At 40.2% G+C, this 21,812-nt stretch overlaps 1 protein-coding gene across 2 annotated transcripts in view; it reads right to left on the bottom strand.

Moving 5' to 3' along the window:
• igsf21a (immunoglobin superfamily, member 21a) overlaps positions 1-21,812 on the bottom strand; it is a 207,543-nt gene that overhangs the window by 152,154 nt on the left and 33,577 nt on the right. Inside the window, exon 1 of one of the 2 annotated variants that reach the window (XM_008321031.3) lies at positions 6,865-7,674. The exons of the other annotated variant lie outside the window; for it this stretch is intronic. Within the exon in view, the coding sequence (XP_008319253.1) occupies positions 6,865-7,003 (139 nt within the window). The 5' untranslated portion in view covers positions 7,004-7,674. Of the gene's footprint in view, positions 1-6,864; positions 7,675-21,812 lie in introns of those variants that run through there. 2 annotated transcript variants of the gene reach the window in all.

Here is a 21,812-nt window from a genome sequence, read left to right on the forward strand (position 1 = left end):
GATGGGTTTTTTTTTTTCAATCTTGGCTCCTGTCCTACGGGAACAGAGTCCTTCTGTGACCTACATGAAGGAAGACAGCATGCAAAAAGAAAAATAATCTTTTGTCATGAGATGCGTATCCCACACAATCCTCCGTTACTCACATCTGCACGCTGACGGCCTGTGCAGAGTGACATCAATGAGCAGATTATTTTTTTTCCCTCTTCTCTCCCATCTTTTCCTTTTTCCACGGTTAATCTGATTTTTTTTTTTTTTTTGTTGAAGCCTCAATGCAGCAATGTTGAAAAAAAACTTTCAGTGAGGGCGCATCAAACAAGCCTTACAGCTTTGAAATCAGCAGATAGTAAATACAACAGGCGTCAGAATGACATCAAATCAGTCAAAGAATTGAGGTTCTGGCCTAAAATATACATCTCTATTCACAAAGAATTCATTGTAAATATATATATATATATATGTATACATACATACATACATACATACATACATACACACATACATACACACATACATAATTACTTCCTGATATTAAAATGACAAATAATACAATAGTTAACCGTACTGTAAAATCAGAAAATAGATTTTTTTTTTTGTCTCAGGGTGAATATGAGCTTCATTATTCCAAATGGACTGCCATCCCATGCTGTTGCACTTTCCTAAAACCTCATTTGACAGTCAATGAAGTTCATCCAATGAATACCTGGGAGCCTTCGCTTGATTCCAGTCAGCCAATCAAATCAGTGATTCAGACAGTCCAAGTAAAGTTGAAGTGAAAAAGAGCATCCTGAATATTCACAGGGTTGGAGTCGGAGAGAAGAACTTTTAATGTGATTAGCTGATATCATATATAGCTAATGTAAGTGGAAAAGTTCTCAAACAGATGCTACATTTTCAAAACGTGTCCACTTTTGGTGACATTGTGGGCAATCGATTGTTTCTTTTTTTTTTTTAAGGCAGGAACATTTTCCTCTTCTTTTACTTCATTATAGAAAAGGCTACAATTTATTAAGATTTGAACTATGAGCCAAACTACACAAATATAAACTTAAAAAACGACTGAAGTCACATCAAATCTGTGACCACCTCTTCTTAAAAGCATTTTTTTCCTTAAATTGAGTTTTTACATGTGGAGAAATGTCTGCAGCCTTTCAACAAAGGTGCTATTTCGGGGTCAACAATTTTGTTTTGAGTTTCATTACGGCCCTTTCATCACAAAAATGGGATTCTGTGTTACAAAAGGTTGGTATAATACAGAAATTCTCTGCTATAGAATAATCACTGAAGTAGATGATTGGCAGTAGGCTTTTTTAGAAGGTACTCTAAAAAAATAATTTCCTCCTTCAGAGAAGCAGTTAGATGAAGCTCCACCTCTGTATTTACCTAAGGTGAAGGATTTTTTTCTACCCCAGCTTTTTTTTCTGTACAATTTGCAAACAAACATCAGACTGTCATCATTTTGTGTGAGAAAAATGTACGTCAGTTGGTCAAACGCCGGTCAAACACATAACATACCAGCGATGACAGCGCCTCATCGGCACATCATCACTTTATATAACAGCTGAGAGCTGCACGTGGTCGATACGGAGTCCACTAACCGTGAGGAGGAACAACCGCGTCCCACTTCCCAGCCGCTGCCTCTCCTCTGAGTGAAGATCAGCCATCAGCTGCAGACAGGCACAACGTACAGGAACACACGAGATGTAAAAGATACGGCGTGAGATAAATCTGTCAATACCGCTGTGATCTGCTATCTACACCTCAGCCTGTGGTTCTGCGCTGAAAAACAATGTGTAAAATATGACTCCGAAGGTATGGCTCTATAGCAGACACGCCGTGTCATGTTTAGCTGAGTGTCACTCAAACACAGCAGCCACCCACCTGTAGCTGTCATATCACTGTTTCCTACGCTCACTCAGCCTCACCATGCCACACACACACACACACACACACACACACACACACACACTGTGTGTAATCGTGGTGTGTATTTTCTAATCCCTATTTCTTTGGCTTTTGACACACAAGTGTATGAATGTCTATTATTTCGCTCCTTATCCACCAATATTCCAAACGGATCCTTTCAGAACCAATCAGCACAGGTCGTCTGTTGCAGCTTCAAAGATTAAATGAGCGAAATCATCAATGTTCTTTAAAGACAAGGGATTGGAATCCAGAAGAATTGACAGATATCACTGTATAATCTGATCCCCTCATCGATTCTCACTGGGTTAGGAAATAAAGTGTGGTTCAAATGGATTTGGTTGCATTCGTTTTTTAAGTAAAATATAAGTTCACATTTGGCATATGATTCAGGTTTAGGTCCTGCTAATATGTGCTTTTCCAAACTGACGGTTTCTTTGTGAGAGGAACCCGTGGCTGACTGTGGGTTACATGGAGTCTGAGTCCACATCAGGGAGCTATCAAAGCTGAAAACGCTGCCGAGCTTGGCTGACGCCAAGGAAGAACACAGTGGTCCCAACATGTTGTTGTTATTGGTTATTTTGTGTGGATCTTCATGTTGTTGTAGTGACAGAAAAACTATGAAGGAAACTGATGAGCTCTCCACTTCAGTTATTTAGTTAACACGTTAGACTGGAGAGACCCCGGACCTGTCCTGTGTTGGTATTATTGGAGTGGAACTCTGGGACATTAAAGACAGAGGACACCATAATGACAGATCTGCCCCTTGACCTATTGATCCTTATATAGTTGCCTACTGGGTGATTAAATACTTCTACACGTCACCACTTTTTTTTCCAAGCTTCGCATGCCTTGCAAATTCTAAGTAATGGAGCCATACTTTGGACCACGTCTGCCTGAACACCAAGATTGAAAGGCAGAATGATTCCAAGGAACTGGACCAGTGGGAATCGGTTCCTGGTTCTCCAGTGCTGTCCCTCATAAATGCGGGAGAAATACGTCAGTTTCAGATCAAAGAAGCTCAGAAATGATTTCTAGAAGATGTCTCACCTCTCACCAAAGAGGATGTTCCAGGTTGAAATGAAAAAAATGTTGCCTCAGGTTGTTGTATTCACCCGGGTTAATGGGTGAGTCACATTGTGGTTGTTATAATCTGATGAACTGAGCTGGCTGTGTGACTCTGGACTCTGTCTGTGGTTCATCCAGTTGAAGGTTGGTGTCTTAAAATGACGGAGGTGACCACAACCTCCCATCCCATGAGCGTTAGAGTGTGGTATTTGATGGAACTCGGTATTCAGGGATTTCCGTTATGTCGAGAACTGCTTATTAAAATGCTTTTTGACACAGTTGGTGAAAAGTAAACAAACAAACAAACAAACCAGAGATGAAGATCCATTAACAGTTGGCAAATGAGAGGAAGGTATGATACAAGATGAGAGATTCTTTGAATAATGTGAGCCGAGAGTGAACTCTTAAAAATGGTCCAGGCTGGAGATGGAGATCTTGAGCCGAAAGCACTTTAACTGAATGTAAAGAATTCCAAATGGTGAAATGTGATATGATTTAAATGCAATTTAAGAACACTCCTGTCTTTGATTCAAACTGTGAGAGAAAAATCAGAGTCAAAGGTCTGTTCTATACTTACTGGCAGTAATATCACCTTTTAACCTCAATCATCCAAAAAAAAATCTATCTTCGTATAAGGTAGCAGTGAAGCCGCAGGCACAGAAACCCTGTAAAAACTCACAGACAGAATAGAATAGAATAGAATAGAATAGCCTTTATTGTCCTTGTACAGTGTACAATGAGATTTGAGCGCTACTCACTTGGTGCAAAAAAAGAGTAGAAGACGACAGTATATACAAACATATAACAACATATCTTTGGTATACAGTTTTGTATACAAAACAGAAGACAATGAAATATTTCTGTTAAAATTCCAGGAGGTGAATATCTCAATTCCCAATTACATATACCAAACAGGTCTGGATTCTATGATTGCGTCATACACTGGTGTTAGAGTTTACTGTAAAAACAAAACAGGATAGACGGCCAAGAGAAAGCAGAAGAACCAAAATAAAATTCTTTAAAATAACAAAGTAATTCCTCAACACAGGATGATTCCACGAGCCCCGACTGAGTTTTTCTAAACACTTCCTAAAGCAGCGATTCCATCAGAGAATTCATTCGTTGTAGAATTCTGGAGGATGTCATGCTACCAGGTCATGACCTCCATCTTTGCTTCCTCCAAGACTGAAATCCAGTTCCTTTTTTTATTTCTCAGTGTCAAGAAAAGAAAAAATGAGTTAAAGACTGGTAGATGGATTTTTTTAACAATATCGTAGTTTGAAAAAATACTAACATTGACTTTTCAGTGGTATAGTTATAATCCCACCCATCCTTCTGACTGTATGTTCAGTATCAGGTCACATGCTGATGGATGCATGTAAAGCCCCTCTGTCCACTTCATGTTACAGCGTAACTACTTCCATTGTACCAGACCAGTGTGTGTTTTAACTTAAGCCGAGGGACGCTGCACACAGACATTATAAATCAACTTCATGTTAAGTGCAACTGCTCTAATGATTTCCTATAGAGGGTCGGCAGAGGTCGGAAACACTTCAAAACTACTAAATCCCCGGCTAACAAATACGGGTTAACAGGTTACTTGGGTAAGGTGTGCTGCTCTGATGAGAGAAAGAACTGTCAGAACAAGCTGAACTGATTCAGACTCCAACAGAGCTGCAGGTCCTGAGTCCAGCTGCACCAAGAAAATAAGAATTAACCCCTGCAGACTCCACCGACAATTTCCAGCAGAAGGAAAAACCGGTGCTTACGATGCAGTCCTGTAGGGTGAGGAGCTCATAATGATGTGACATCATGTGGAGAATAAAAATGCCCCTGAAAAATGCCACAGGCACCATGTGAGGACAAGCAGCATCACAACAGTGAGGTGACATTGTCAGATGGCTGCCACCCGCTGCATCACTGAGGTAAATGTTCCAGTGACTGTGGCTGGGCACGAAAATGTGGACGTGTAGGACAACTCCACCCATCAAAGAAGGTCCTTTAATGACGGCTTCAAAGAGTTAACATGAAGGGAAACGTGCAGTTTAAAGTTCTCAAAAGGAAAAAATGTAGAGAACAATATATTTCAATCGACGATTGGGAAAAAATAGAAGTTATTATCTAGTTATTTTCTCATTTCTTTTGATCCCCATTGGTGCAACTTTCTGCTGGTGTGTCTTACACACAGGGGTGGGCAAGAGGGAAGAGAGGGGGGAGTGTTTCCTCACATTCACTTCCTGCTCAGATCTATTTATTGGTGGCACTAATATGAGGGAAAGTCTCAGTTATGGCGGTGTCCAAATTTAATCTTCTCTAACCAAGTAAAAACACATCTCCAAAAGCTTGAACAGGGTTTATGATTTTATCTTTGTGGAGTGTTGAGATGTGTTATTTTTTTTAATTTATTTTTTTCAACCTTGAACAAATGAACAGTTTTTAAATCAAAAGCTGTTGAAATGATTGAACTTTAAATTACATTCTTTAGAAAAAAATCCTCTGGCGAGGAAACTGATATAGACTTACATACAGGATATGTAGAGAAATAGATTTGTTGTTTTGATTAATAAATATTTTTTAATTATTTATATAGATTTATTTTTTAAATTGGTCTTAGACATGCTGTATATATCAAATTTCATCTTTAATCTCCAAGAATTTTATAATTTCCCCATTAAAATGTAAAAAATAGGAATGTGTTCCTAATTTCTCCCTTCTTGTAAAATACACTAAAGGTCAAATGAGTGTGTATATTTGTGTGTGTTCTATTGTTTCCAAAAGAATTTATTTCAGAACTTATTCGTTTGTTTTAGGGGGTGGGGATAAATGGGAGGTTCTGGGTCTGGGGCCTGGGCCTGGGGCCCGGGGCGCCACAGCGGCTCGGACCGCCACTGCACACAGGGACGATGTGGATTAGGCGACACTGGCGCCACTAGACTGAGCAGAACAGAAGGATGTGATGCTGAAGGAAAGAACAAATGTGAGGGGAGAGCAGAGTGAGGTGTTTAAAGGACTAACTTCAATATCTGTTGCTTATCGATGTGCAAAAAAAAGCCGAGACGAAGAGGACGCGGAGGAGTGCGCTTTAGCTGTCGCTGTAAAGTCTGAGGTGCTGCTGGATGGAAATGTGTAAGAGTGCGTGCGCCTGTGTGTGTATGTGTGTGTGCATGCCATGGCGCATCAGTCAATGCCGATGAGACTTAAAAGATAAAGCAGGGGGCTCTTTTTACACACCGACATCAGGTAGCATCGTGGAGCAAATTCTAGCAGCAGCAGCAGCAGCAGCACTGACCGATGCCTCACATCCACCAGTCACTTCACCGGGGTGAAAGTTGGCACCAGGCAAACGGCAGCGATCGCATCCATCTGGATGTCCTGTTAATGACTACTGAGTGTGTAGGAAGAATTGAATTTATTATCATTGCTTCATGCTGCACTATCCCTTTAAGGACCTGTTTGCTTCTCATATTATAATCTAGTGTGCTAAAGACTGATGGAGAAATGACCAGACACAGCCACCCACATTCACACCCACCTTCTTACTCCATACCCATTCATATACACACACACGATCACATGATATGTAATCTGATAATTTTGTAAACTAAATAACAGAGCAGAGGAAGGATGCAGCAACTGGGAGTTGATGGGGAAGCTGCCAGCAGAGCAAGCTGCACTCTCCCCTTGCAAGTAAAAGATCCAGACGTCTTTTGTGTTGTTACTTTGTCGTCACATATGTTAGAATAAACCTAACAGAGTGTTTCCAGTGTCACCCACAGACACACACACACACCTTCAAACACACTCACAGTTGGGCTATTGTTCGTATGGCTCTAACGTGAGGACGCGAGAGGACAGAGGAGATGGAAATGTTCTTACCCGCGGCGACATCCAACAAATCCGCGCACAAGAGCAGGCACAACGAGAACACGCTCATCTTTCCCCTTTTTCGCAATAAATCCCAAACTCCATCTGCGTTTACATGCTCCCCGGAATCCGGCCGTGTAATCCCCACCATTCCAGAGGTGTGTGAGAGAAAGGTGGACCCAAACTATTCATGATGCAGCTCAAGTCTGAGTGAAGAAATGGCAGAAGTTGACAATGAATACGGCATTCACAGAGGCGGAGATCGAGCGTCAGATCCTCCCCCCAAAAGGAGAGAGAGGGAGAATGCGCTCCCAAAAGAAATGTAAAAAAAAATGAAAATGAATAAAACAGTCACAGCCTGGTTGTTGTCTCTCTCTCTCTCGTTTTGGAGAACAGAGAGCCGGGCTGTGCTCGGCCGCGGAGGAAATGAGACTGTGGAAAAAACTGGTGGTTTGGATGAAAATGTGCTCCTCCGTCACCCCTCTCTCTCTCTCTCTCACACACACTCTCTCTCCTTATTTCTCTCCTGCTCTCAACACACACACACACTCCCTCCCTTATTCTTTCTCTCGCTCTCTCTCTCCCACTTTCCCTCACCCTCCAGACACATAGTCGTTTTCTGATCGCTCCTTATTTTATTTCGCACACTTTTTCTTAATCCTGGACGCGGAGCTGTTTATTAATCCCGACCACTAAGGACACTGGCTGGCGTTTCCATCTCCCTTGTTTATTTATAACAACACCGTAAGATACACTGGAACATGTTAAATGTAGAAAAATACAAAGGCAATGCAACAGACACAATGCAACAGATGATGAACACGTCCGGTGTATCAGCACCGTCATTTAACCGTTGTACTATTCAATTTGTCCATTAAATATCGTTTTCAGCTCGGCAAGAACTTAATGTGTATATTTACACATATATGCAAATATATACTCATGCATAAGTGTTTAGCAATATATATACAGTATATATAGGCCCACTGTTTTCACATCATAATATCATGCGGTCAGGGTGAACAAATGGTCTAGAGGTGAAGAAGGTGGAACGAATGGAGACGAGGATCAGGAATGATGTGTGGTTGAAGGGCAGCAGCTGGACTGAAAAGAAAAGCTTCACAAGATGATAGTGAGACCTGCTATTGTGTACAGTGTGGCTTGGACCTGTTCAGAATATAAAACGGTGCCCAACCACAGGTTCAAGACCAGCACTGGGCCATAGATCAATTGATGCCTGGCTGCACAGGAAAAACATGGAGTTTAATTTTGATGTTTTTATTATTATTATTATTATTGAACAGTGTCTGTTCAGAAGTCTGAACAGTGGTTTATTTCCCAAAGAAAATCGCATCAGTTCACCTAAGTTCTGACCACTTCATCAAACCACTGGTCTGATGAAAAACTGTCTCACATAAAATTATTCTGTGGTGCAAGAAAGCAGGACCCCTGACCTACTGTGACCATCAGAAGGTTGAGCTGGAGGTGAAGATGCTGAGAATGTCCTTGAGGCTTCAGATGGACAGCTAAGGTGAAACACTTTGGTGATAAAGTTACACAGACAAGGTCAGGCTGGTTTGGACATGTGCTGGAGAGAGATATTGGAAAAACAAGATATTGGAGATAGAGCTGGCAGGAAGTGACGGTTGGTGCAGCTGTGGAGGAGCCAATAACAGAAGAACTGCTGCTGTTTCACTGTTATCAGCAAAGTCCTGGTTCCTGTGTCCCTACAGTTCACGTGAATGATGTCACCACCCGAATGATGTCATCACCACTGACTGGGTCGATTTTTGAAACTCTGTGAACTTCTTCTCGACTCAATTCCTTGAATAACAAAAGAAAGGCGGCATGAATTCACAGTAGAACGCCGCCACAGGACTTGAATAGGACTACTGTTATCTTATTTTCATACTCACACGTTAATAAGAAAAGACTAGAAAGGTTAAATCTCACGTCACAACACTGAAGTAGATTAGGGAAACGTCGCAGCAGGTCATATCCATTCAGTAAAAATGATAAATGTTGGTGAATGAAGCCATTGGTTTTTCTATTTTCTGCTGCAGCCCAACGCAATAGTTCTAGGACATAAATCTGCATTGATCTGAGCAGCAGTGACCCGCTGAAACCTTAGCTTCAGAAACGGCTGGAAATCTGTTTTCTGACAGGTAGAAGCCAGTGGTCCATGAAAATTGAAAAGTGGAGTCTCAAAAATAAACTGCAGGAAGTAAAGACATTTATAGAAAAAAATAAATAAATTAACATCAAATTTTCAACTTTCTCCAACTGTGCTTGCAGAGACGAGGGGACGTTTCTTTGGTTAAGGTCTGCAGTGCTAATGCACTAGCAGGTATCTCTAGAGGGCAGTGTCAACAACAATTTATTGGGGAAACAGAGCTCAACGTGTTGCTGTCCATATGGCGTCTCACCCACTAAGCATGCGGGCTCAGTGTGAAAACGCCATGTCTGCCTCGTGTCCTGATGTTGATCTGAGACACAGTCATTGAGCTCTTATACATTTTGGTGAAATTTAAAACCAAAATAAAGCCCGTAATTGGTGGCCCTTACTTCGTTGTATGTCTAGTAGAATCCTGAGTATTATATGTATTATCCCCTGGATTTTTATTGTCCATAATGACAAAGAGCTTTAAACCCTATATATTGTGTGTCAAAAGTAAGGCCCGGGGGTCAAATGTGGCCCACCAAGCCTTTTTTTGTGGCCCGCAGAATCTTAAATTTCATTGCCTTATAGTAAAGTGAATGCTCCTTCACAGAGTATGTTGAACATAAATGACAACTACAACAGTGCTTTACATGATGGTGACAGATCGATGAGCAGAGATCTACTTGGTGTGTTCAAGGACAAGCAGCATCACTTCATCAACTTCAGCCCGTACCTGACTGACATACTGTAGTTCTGGACTGAGATACTGTATCTGCGTTTGTCGTTTGATTTTTTGAAAAATTAATTGAAAAAGTTGATTTGAATGTAAGTTTCTACACCTGATAAATTAAAAAAGGATTTCTCTAATATATAGAAAAATGTTTAATATTTGTAACTAGAATCAAAATTATGTAGCTTTATTGACCCCCTGAGGGAACTTGATTAGATGTAAAATATATATATATATATATAAAATGAATCACAGAAGTAGTTGCAGCCATACAGTTTTCTAGTTCCAATCTGTTCTACTTGGGCAACTGTACTGCTGATGTGGCCCCACATGACACATTATATAGAATATAACTGGACAGAACCCTGGTGCTGAGAGAGTGAACACTGGATGTTTTCAGCCTGTTGTTGAAATGACGTCCTGACACAGACTGCCCCCAGTGTTCATTTGGAGAGTTGCAAAAAATGTCATTTCACTGGAGCCATTTACAGAACTCATTCAGACTCCAAAGCCTCATCTACTCATTTAAATTCAATGTTAAAAGACCTGGAGACGCAGACACTGAGCTGCCAGTGTTTACTGGGTATAAACACACTGAGTCGACTTTAGTATATGTTGTTTTTTATCTTATATTATCAGTACTTGCCTTTAGATACCTGCTGAATCCTTGGTTGGTATATATCACGTATGTTCAGCAGAAGGCCCGTGGGTCAAATCTGGCCCACCACCTCATGTTATGTGGTTTAGAGAGCTCCACATGCATGTGTGTGTTTTTTTTTTTTATCAAACTCTACAGTATAGGGGTCATGCTAGTGTTTGTTTTATTGAAGAAAAAAGTTGTTGCGATCTGTTCAAATTCAATATTCTCAGCACTGGTATTATATAATTACCGTTGAACTGTTTGTCTGTTGAGTGATTGACCCTGTGATCTGATGCCTTCAACCTTCAACCTTGATTTTTGGTGACTTAATTGATATTGGAATCACTTAACATAATGGAGTAGAAATTATATTATTTGACTGATTTAGCTGAAATGAAGGACACTGACTATTTAGTGCTGCCTTAATGTAAATGGTTAGTGGTTTTTATAATGTTTTTACCCTTCTAATGATTTAATCTTGGTGGCTCTTTAACAATTCAAAAACCAATTGCAAATGTTTTTCAACCAGTTAGCTCCAATCCTGTTAATATTTGGAATGGCAAATCCCAACATTGCAGGGTGGCATGTTGACATTGCTGTTGGTGGTGGGAATTCACTCAGCGAATCAATATTGTGGCAGTGTCTAAATTCATTGGCAGCAGCCACTGGTGTCTACAGGGGCTGGGAAGTGTTGGCTGTGAAAGTCACATTGGTCATCCAGACATATCCTGCAGCGGTCGGGGGATCAGCACTATGGACAGCGGTAGCAATCCATTAAAAGTGCAGAGCTCTGCAAAGCAGAAAAGCTGGAAGAATGTGTTTTAACTGTTGAGATTATCGTCCACAGATCAGTAAATTCTCATTAGGAAATCAAGTTAATTATTAATATTCTGATATATTCTGGAAACACCGGTTATCACGCCTGCCTTATACATCTGCCCTAAACACAGAAGGTCGTGGGTTGGAGCTCCAGAGGAACCTGCTTGATGGTGCCTCCTGTGGCAGCCTATGTGAGTTGCAAAGACTCATATTGTGAATGTTTCATTTTTTCTAATATAATACAGTTATGTAAAAGTATCTGCAAGTTAAGAATTCTCCCAATTTTAACAATAATAAACTCAATTTCCTTTTCAATGATCAGTAGTAGTATTAAAGGGTTCTACTCTGTGTTTACACAGGCTGCCCTCATGATTTGGGGCTAGGATAGATAATACGTAGCACCTGCCAGTGCCACACTCAGAAAGAGCATCTACTGTAAAATAATAGGTAATAGGTCAAATCAGTCCATACACGACTGGTTAAATCCTAGTTAGAACTGATGAACATTCCGTCTCTTCCCTCAGAGAACATTTCACTGGCAAATTATGTAAGCAACGAAAAACAGATTTACAGTCATTTTTACAACAAAACGTTTAATAGCATTAGTGATGGTGGTGTTAAGTCCAGACCAAATATTGACTGATTCCAAAAGCCTCTACAAATTACTCCCCAAGGAGACTTAATGTGTCTGTACCAACATACTTAGCTGCGTGTGTGTTGTGTGCATCAGTCACAGAAACAATCCACTCAGATGACATGGTCTCTCTGGCCAAACAGAGCTCAGCTCAGCATCTAGTGTGTGTATGTCTATATTTGTGTGTACCTGTGAACAACAGTCACACATTCCCCTGTGAAGACACACAGGACCTACTGCGAACGACTAGTGCCAGGGCATTAAGAACAGAGTGGATTTTTATGCATGAGAAGCCTGTGAGTTTGCAGTTAGATGTGAGATAGCGAACAGAGGTCTGAATAGACACCCAGCTCTGCGCTGACTAATGTTGCAGCCTGCTGTGGTTTTTCTGTTGCATTGGTACAAGCTGAGAGAACAAATCTGTCTTAGTCAAAGGGAAAATCAATTGCGGCTTTGAGAGAACATTGAAATGAGCACGGGGCTGACCTCAAATCATTGCTTATTCTGTGTAATGTCTCTAATCTCTAATATGACATGATATTCAAGGATGGCCGAGCATCCCAGTGCCTCCTCAATCCTCCTGGAGACAAGTGTCTGGGCACGAACACTGCAAATACTTTGCATCACGACAACTTTTTGTTCTTCACGTTTACATCAAACAACAACAAAAAAACATTTAGATGCACGACGGTGATTCGAGACAATTGAAGGCGTGAAGTGTCACTGAGTTGAATGGGTTTTGTTCCAGGTTGCTGCTAATATCAATGCATTGTGTGATCACACAGACAAACTCCCAAATGTCTGCCAGGATCTGGACACAACAGCTTTGTCAGATGGGTGATACTCTACGGATAATGAATATTAATGATATCAAAATTTGTCTTTGCTGGTTTTGGATGCAGTGTGCAGAGTGCATTTTGATAAATCTGAACTGACCAAACAGCCACTAGAACGGACCAATCAGGGCTGATGGTGTTGGACAGTCGATTAAGACTGCACACAGGAGTCAGCCACACACTCCTAACAGTGCATTGTTAAGTAAGGGGAGTGAACAGCTTCATTCCAGTGCAGTGGACTTGTGCATCTGTAATCAAGTGTCCTGTGAGGCATCAGTGACTTTAAGTGTGGGTCAGATTCATTTAAATAACACTGCAGCTACAGAGGAGTCGCAGACATCACAGCTTAACAATGCTTGTCACTTTAAATACCATGCATTACTGAAATTATAACTCACTAGTCAAATGTGTGGGAACAGAACGGCCTCTCATCTGAGGCTTGACCCAAATACAAATATGTCTGACATTCTCCAGTTCTATATTTGAGCCAGTTGGAGTTGCTCCTGTTTGGTGGATTCTAATTATTTTCAGAACACAATCTAAATGGCTTTTTAAAGGAGAAACACTCTGGAGTTCAATTTTGTTCTGTCGTCCGTCATTCTGGAATTCTTTGTCGCACATTAAAAAAAACAAAAAACAAAATCAACCATTTTGGTAAATGTCTCATGTCTCGGTAAAATTGCAGCATGAAGAACTGCGTGTGTATGAAAACATTCATAGTCTGACTTTAGGCCAAGATTTGGTTTCACATTGTAATTTTCTCCACGCCTCAGATCCGCGGCTCTGAGGCTCTTACATGTTAAAACGCTCATTTCCAAAGAGATAACAACACATATCTGTCAGAGGCAGAATTGCACGGATATTATGCACGGAGGACGACGCAGAAGTCACACACTGATGAGTGCCTGAACCTTTGCTGGAGATTAGGGGTGACTTCTAAACAGGGGCCGCGACCAAACGGTCAGGGTCCGCTTAATTAAAACCAGTGGATGATGGGCTGTAGCTGCACGGTGAGACTTTAGTTGAAGGAAACTCTGCTTTTCGTTGTTTTCAGCTTCTGTGGTATGCGTTCTTACACCTGCACTGCAGGAGGAGCTATAAACACATTTGTTATACATTATTATACTATTATACTAAAGCAATTTATACTATTTCCTCATAACCATAATTTACCACAAGGGTCAGCAACCTCTGAACCAGTACAGGAAGAATAAAAGGTTTTCATTTGATTTCTTTTCTTTTTTTTATTTGCCTTAGTCTGCATGGTACTTTATTTTGTGAAACAAACACTTCCATCCACTTTTCCTCAGCACTTTTCCCCTGAAACTATTTTCAACCTAATAACTAAAAAAAGAACCAGTGGAGAGTTACTTAAAATAGGGGAAAGGCCAAATGATGAGATGACAGAAGGCTCCAAAACTGCATTTAAACGAAATCACAAAGGGTTCTGCACCATAGAAATGACTAATTATATTTATTTATTATTTATTCGATTGCATCGTGTGTCTGGGAAGAGCTGTCAAGAATAACGCTGTATAAATGACCAATCAGGATGTCCAGACCTGACTAGGTCATGGTCACATAGTCTTGCACCTAAACTGGGAATTTAAAAACTGGGACAGAGCTCGTTCAACAGATAAAAACTGTCTTTGGTTGTTGTTGGATTTCTTGGTCACCCTGATGGATTACATAAAGTCAGAGAGAAGCAACAGTTTCACTTTAATTTGTTTATCTTTCTGTGTATGTACAGAATAATCTTCAAGTACCATCGTGTGTCATTATACTTGCTGGATCTGAAAAACTCCCTGACCAAATGTGGTTCACGAACACACTTTTTAATCAAAAATCTAATTATTTTCACGTATGAACTTGTCCACAAAATACTGTTGAAAAAGTTTGACTTAGCAATCAACCAGGGTCCAGGAACGGATTCATCCATTTTACATTGATTCCTATGGGGAAAATTGTTTCAGTTTTCAAACTTTTCTGTTCACGAAAGCCTACCAGGAACAAATTAAGTTCGAAACCGAGATTCCACTGTACTTCAATATGTGTTTAATATCCGTCTGCAGAAAAATGAAAAAAAAAAAAAAAAAACACCCACCATATATGTTACACCTACTGCTGGATTACACCACTTTGATTTGTTTCCTAAAGGGGTGGCTGAGTGAGCACACGGTGTCAAAATAAATGCCCACACAAGCTTAACTTATCTTGGAGTCAGCCTTCTCACTGACTGTCAGGAACAAGCCAAAATACAGCTCAGTATAAAAATGTAATGGGCGGGCTCTCTCACATACATCAGCCTGACATATTTCCTGGCAGCAGTTATAATTAAACACGTTAAAAATTCAGCAAATTTGTTCAGCAATAATTACATACAAGCAGTGCGTCCGTGTGTGTACTGTGTGTACACACACGCTGCACATATGAATGACCCTTTGTCTGAATGGCCCAAATCAGTCTGTTGTCATTACAGTTCTTTAACAATAAAGTTCTTTTAAAAATATATTTTAAATTTTGGTCTCAAATAGCTTTAACATTCTAAAGTAATGTTCCCTAAAGCGGGGGGGGGGGGGCAGGCCCCGGTATAGGGCACAGAGCTATTGCAGGGGAAGTTAAAATTAAATTTCATTTTAAAACTTTCATTTTGTGGTAAAAATTGCATTTTATTATTTATAGTGACAACATCAGTTTTGTAGTAATTCCAGTATTTGATATAAACTGTCTACAATTCTGTGTCTAACAAAATTTTGAAAATCTACAGAAGGAAGCATTCATCACACCAGAATAAGACAAAAACAGTGCCTTTTCACTAACCTCCATTTACACCTCACTTCATAGAATTATTCTGCTATTAAATGCTGTTAATATTACTGACAGGCCATATCAGGCTGTCAGGTCATGCTATTGACCTCAGTGATCCGAGGTCACAGATGGTGTGACCTCCTAAATCCCTTTTGGCATATTAATGCATTATCTTCAATCTCCCTCCCTTAATGCCGTCAAATTTGGCACATATTCTGTAATTCCAACGGCATGGGCATAAATGAGCTGTTTCTTACCATCACCTTCACTCTATTCTGTTTTTACTGACTGGTCCACAGTTATCTTCAGGGTACTGATTTTATACCGATTTTTTTTTTTTTCAAATAAGGAGGACAAACACACACCATTCTTAAATTATAATTCATTAATATTCTCTCTGCAGGCATCACCGTTGTTTACTGCACCATACTTGAACCGTCTTGTACTGACAGCCATCTGTTGACATGTGTCATGTGAATCATTCTGCCAACAACAGCACTGCTGCAGCATCTGGGTCAGTGCACGTGATAAAAGAAAATATTGTTGTTGTGCGTGTCAAGGCAGTGATGGAGGGACAGAGGCCGCAGCTCTACTCAAGCCCACTGGAACTGCTCTGCACCTGTGGGTTTGTAAATAAAGTCTAATCTCCTCCTCACATAGTGACACACACACACGGGCAAACACTAGACACAATGCATTCTCTAGCTCCCTACACTAACCTTTACCACACAAATGTAGGACTAACCCCAGTCCATTACCTTATCAATAATATAGAATTGTTAGGATCAGAATATTTACCTAAAAACAAAAATACCCATAAGTGCAGTTACACACACACACACACACACAGTCGCATAAGTCATGAAGAAAGGTAAAATGAAGTTTCCTTCAAGCCCCGCAGTCACGTTTTGGGCAAGTGTTTATCAATACACATCAATTACTAATTTGTTTTTTTCCACAAAAAGGATGCCCCATAGTGTTTAACAGTGCAAAGTCACGAGGAGGTTAATGAAGTCATTGACAACTTTAAATAAGAGAGGACGTGTTTCCTCTAACGTCCTGACCACAGGAGACTCCTAAAATGAAAAGTGTCCTTTGTTTTTAGTGTCTAATAGTCTAATAGTCAGAGAGCATGAGGCTGCAGCTGCATGGTAACAGTCAGCCTTGGTATTGTACATGAATGAATATATACACGTATATATGTATATATACATACACATATATGCGTGCATATGTGTGCATATAATAATAATAATAATAAATACATTATATGCAAATATATAGAGTATATAATACATTTGATTTATATTTATTAAATATTACATATATACATATATGTATACACAGGTATACAAATAATTTGATTTATATACAAGTAAACATGTAGTACATGCAGTATGAATCACTGCATATGTTTTCAATACCTATATGTACTATGTTTAGAGTATAAACAAACATATTTGCACATTCATACATACATGCCTATATGCATGCTGTACAACAACCACCAATCTCATTTACACCACGTTTCCATGGTGACATTGTCCTGACCACAGGAAAGACAAATCCATCTGAGAACAGATGGATTGTCTCATCTTCCGTCCTAACACTGAATGGCAGCGTGCCAGCGTCACGGACACTGTTAATTTAAGACGCTTTGTCCATTTGATATTTATCCAGATGTGTATGCACTCTTCATCCCTCTGCCTCCTCGGTGAGCTGACGTCTACTGTGGTCGTGGCTGTAGGTGCGACTGACGCAGGATTTGTTTAGCATGCTTTAACCTTCACACATCTGAGTCTTATCATCACAAGCAAAGGTACTGTGTATGTGTGATTAGTATTCCTAGATGTGTGCACTTTGCCTGTTGTAGAGTCTGGGTCCAGGAGAGGTAAACTGCTTTACGTTGTCTTTCTATATCTTCTCTATTCCATTATTCATTTCTGGTCCTACCTTCAGTTGTAGACGTTTGCTGATTATTTATTAATTGAAGAGGCAATGTGTAAAGATATGAAACAACAATATGCTGAGTTATTTTCCATCTGTGCTGCAGTATAGAAAAATAAAGGCTTTAACTCTTCATTATCACTTTAAAAAACAACAACAACTAAATATTAAACTCAACAACTTTATCAGCTTTCCAATTTCGGGCAAACCAGTAACACAGGTGTATACATCCAAGCCCAATATGTGGCGGTGTTGCACTTAAAGTTCATTTACAAGACAAAACACAGGATGTTTTCTGTGATGAGATGATATTTTTTGCAGCTTGGACAAAGTGTAGTCATGATCAACTCAACTATATATTATCTTCTCAATGCAAAATATCTTGCTGCAAACACAGACACCAGAGCTAACAAAGGCTAACAGTAGCTACAACAGTCCTGGTCCAGACACTAGCGCTAACACTATCCATAAATGGAAAAATTTAAGGATAAACTGTTTAATTTAGATTTTTGCTTATCATATATTATCATATATAATTGCTATTTAAAATAAATGTGATTAATTGGAATTGATAAATTACAAATCTGTAGTTAATACAAATATGTTTTAATCCTGAACCACCACTAATTTTGATCCCTAAAAACTACTGTTAAACTTTTTGACCATGTTTCAAGTTCAAATAGTTTTGATACAATATGCTTCTTTTTTTCCTTGGAGATTTGTGACCCACAATCTTCAATATCGGCCATGAATGATCCTGCTTTTTAGACACAATCCTCTAAAGTCAGCTTTGCTGTGAAGGGTTGAGTGTATTTGTACGCTGCTGCTTCACAAAGGCTTCGTTTTGAAAATTGTTGCCGTCTTTCTTTCTTTGTGTTTGGACAGGTGCTGCGGGCCAACCCAGGGATGACTTTTTTCCCTCATGGTGATGCTACTACAGAATACTCTGTTTTGTGGGTGTTCATTGTCACAGATGTTGTTTTATTTGTTCTGCAGCCTCACATATTTTGTCCTCTGCTGCTGCAGCAGCTGTCCCACTGTCTCCTTCCTTTGGCTTATCCTGGTGACTGTAACACAGTGTCGCCTTCTCTTTGTACTCTTCTATCTTTGGGTGTTGTCAAAACATTGCTCTCCTCCCCACTCATGCCACATGTAGATTCTTCAAACCTAAATTTGAGGAATTCGTCCTCAACTAATCATCCACCAAATTATTATGATTTTAATCTTAATAATTATTTGACCAAAGAAATAACTTTGACATCCACATGAAAAAGGTTTGTTGTTTAACTGAATTTAATTTGTTTCTACTCTGTTTTCCTTTGTTTTTAACACATGAAACAGTATAAAGATAGGATTCCGTTTGTCACAGAAGATGAACTTCTACCTCTCTTGTCCCCTGTTTGCCTTTTGTTTTGCCTCTTTCTCTCTCGTCACTCCAAGACGTTCTTATTTAATTACAGTGACCACAGATGCAGAAGTGGACACTTCACGTCCTGTGGAAGATGAATTGCTTCCCCCGTCTTCCTAAGGAACTAATTAGGCAGTGACTTCCAGGGTCTATGTTCAGATGCCAAGCACTGAAGCTCCGTGGCTGTAGGCTAGAGGAAGTAAAAAGGATTACCAAAGAGCCAAACGCTGGGGAAAATCTAAGTGATTGTAAAGAAAGCTCAGTGAAGGCAACTGGGTTCAGAGTTATTTTTACACTTTACCAGTGTAATTTGAATCATTAATCGCAAGAAAATACATGAATGCCTTCCATGAACAGGGGGAAACAGTCGGTAATAGAAGCAGATTTACTTTTCCTGTGTGACCACCTCAAGCTCTGTCAGAGCATCCTCTGCTCTGTGGCCACTGAGGTAGGCTGCAGCACTGAGTGATGTTTTTTTTCTGGCACCCTTCATTTTGATTTCACTCTAGTGAATCTGAATAACAAGCTGTGAGATATAATGGCTAATTGGCGAATCCATCTCAACATTAAGGGCATTTCACACCTCGATAAGTGTCTTTTCAATGGCATCCAATAAACCATTACACAAATTCAATTGACAGCAGAAATAAGGACAAACTGCAGGGAACAAATAACCAGCGACACTCAGGAGCTCTCATTAAATCCTCCTGGCGTGACAGTAAATAAAAGAAAGGTCTGTTATTCTTTTCTACTTTGATAAACCTTGAGTACCAAAAATTAACTTCTGAGAAACCCAGAAATACTGCGTATTATACACGGGGATTTGAACCCCACGCACCTCTAAAAAAGCTCAGCAGGATCACGACTCGTTCACTGAGTGAAAGGTTGTTGGTTGAAACCACAGGCAGAATTCTGATTGCTCTGTGCAGCATCCAAACAATGTTGAGACCTTGAAGGCACCACCATCAATGGTTTTCTGAGGTTTGTGTTTGTGTTTTGTGAAAAGTGTTAAAGTGCTTTGCGAAGGACTGTGAATACTTTCTGTAAATTTTACATGAATAGCAATGTTTAAATAAGCACAAGTAAAGAAAAACACATTTTAAAGGTGAAAGATTGGAGAGGGCTTCAGCTTTTTTCAAAGGTGAAAACAGTATTTAAATAAACAAGCATTAATTTAAACATAATCACCAGACAATGCCTGACCTTAGAGAGTTTCTCCACTCCACCTGTTTTCAGTCAATTTAATATTCAGATTTTTTTATTATTATTTTCTATCCTGTTGTCCTATGACTAACCATAACTGACTGTACATATCATATATGTTTATGCCAGTACTACCAAATGAGTTTTGGCAAGATTGGGCACTTTCAAATAAAAAGGATAAAAAGTTTTTTGGAGCCTTGCTGTGGTCGCCCAGTGTCAGCCATGTTTAACAGTTCTTTGATATCTATTCATCTTCCATTCTAATTCATCCAGTGGAACTCAGAGTTCCCTTTCACACACCTTTGTAAATCTCATTTGTTCCCCAAACCAAATACCACGCATACTTTAATTAAAAGAGTTGCAAAGCAAACAAATCCATCACATGTGGATGGTGATGAGCTGCACTGACCCTCTATGACAAGGGTCACCCACTAATTTGGTCAGAAGGCCAGAATTTCTAACTAAATACGGAGCAGGGTGCCCCCACCGCTGCTGAACAGACACCTCCTGCTGACAGGCTCCTCACCCTGCACCGTCACGGTCCACATCATGTGCATCACCACAAACTGACACGATCACACACACAGGGCTAGTGTCTGTTCTTTACAGCACAGAGCAAACCTAAAATGTCTCCAAATAGCCCCAGGATGATTCTCACAGACCAGGCTGAGATTCCAACTCTGCCTCAGTTTGTAGTGATGCTGTGGCCAACCTCCGACTGCCGACTCTGTTCCTTTTCCAGCTTTTGGCACTAGAGGCTCCTCACTGGTGTAAAAAACATGCTCTCCTGCATCTCTCACTTCCCGTTGCTGTTTTCATGCTGTTGCACCCCTCTTCCTGTTTCTCCTCTCATCATGCTGTTCAGATGCTCTACCTGTGGGCCACTAAATCGTCTCAGGCAGACCAGACATGAAACTTTAGAAACAAAAGTAATTATGTTAAGGATTGTACATGTTTGTGCTGGAGTCAGATTTTAACCTTGATGCACACCTTATCTTATCATTATCATATGTAAATATTCAACACCAAAGCATTGACAAGGACAAATGCCAGAATGTAAGCCCTCTCTGACTTCACCAAAGCTGAGACACACTGAAACACTGGAAACAGTGGAGACACACTGAGACACACTGAAACACTGGAAACAGGAAATTAGACATGGGATCAACACACACAACTTCTGTTGACATTCAAAAGATGTTCAGATCTGAAATCACAACACTATACATCAAATCTGGTGACACCAGGTGAGCGGCCAGAGAGTCGCATCATTGATTTTCACCATGGACGAGGAGCAAAGTGAAAAACTTGAAGTGGAAAACCATCAGGTACACACGTGTTCTTCCACAGAGGCACAGTCAAATACTGGTTGTTTATCGAAGGATCTGGTGGTCTAGCATGCTTTTGGAATTATTGTGAAATCTGGTGATATTGTGCAATTTCAGCTGGCTAGCAAGACTCAGCATCGCTACCATAACACACCGGGTGGACTATAGACGGAAGCCGTAACACTTCCAAGTGTGATACTCACACAGACTGAAGACACATTGAGACAAGACACAGCATGACTGTTCCCAACCAGGGGAAAGTGGTGTGGGCCATTCAGAGGTAAAAGCGCTTCAGCAGACACGAGGAAGAGAAAGCACCTTTGGCTCATGAACTCCTTCCAGGGGTCGTCGACTTGTGTACCTCAGGGCGACACGTCGACTAATCATTTTTTCTGATTATGCTTTATCGTACATTCAGCCAACCTGAATATTTAAATTGATTTTCT

Source organism: Cynoglossus semilaevis, chromosome 11 (assembly GCF_000523025.1).
Source record: "Cynoglossus semilaevis isolate Cse_v1.0 chromosome 11, Cse_v1.0, whole genome shotgun sequence".
Classification (NCBI taxonomy): Eukaryota; Metazoa; Chordata; class Actinopteri; order Pleuronectiformes; family Cynoglossidae; genus Cynoglossus; species Cynoglossus semilaevis.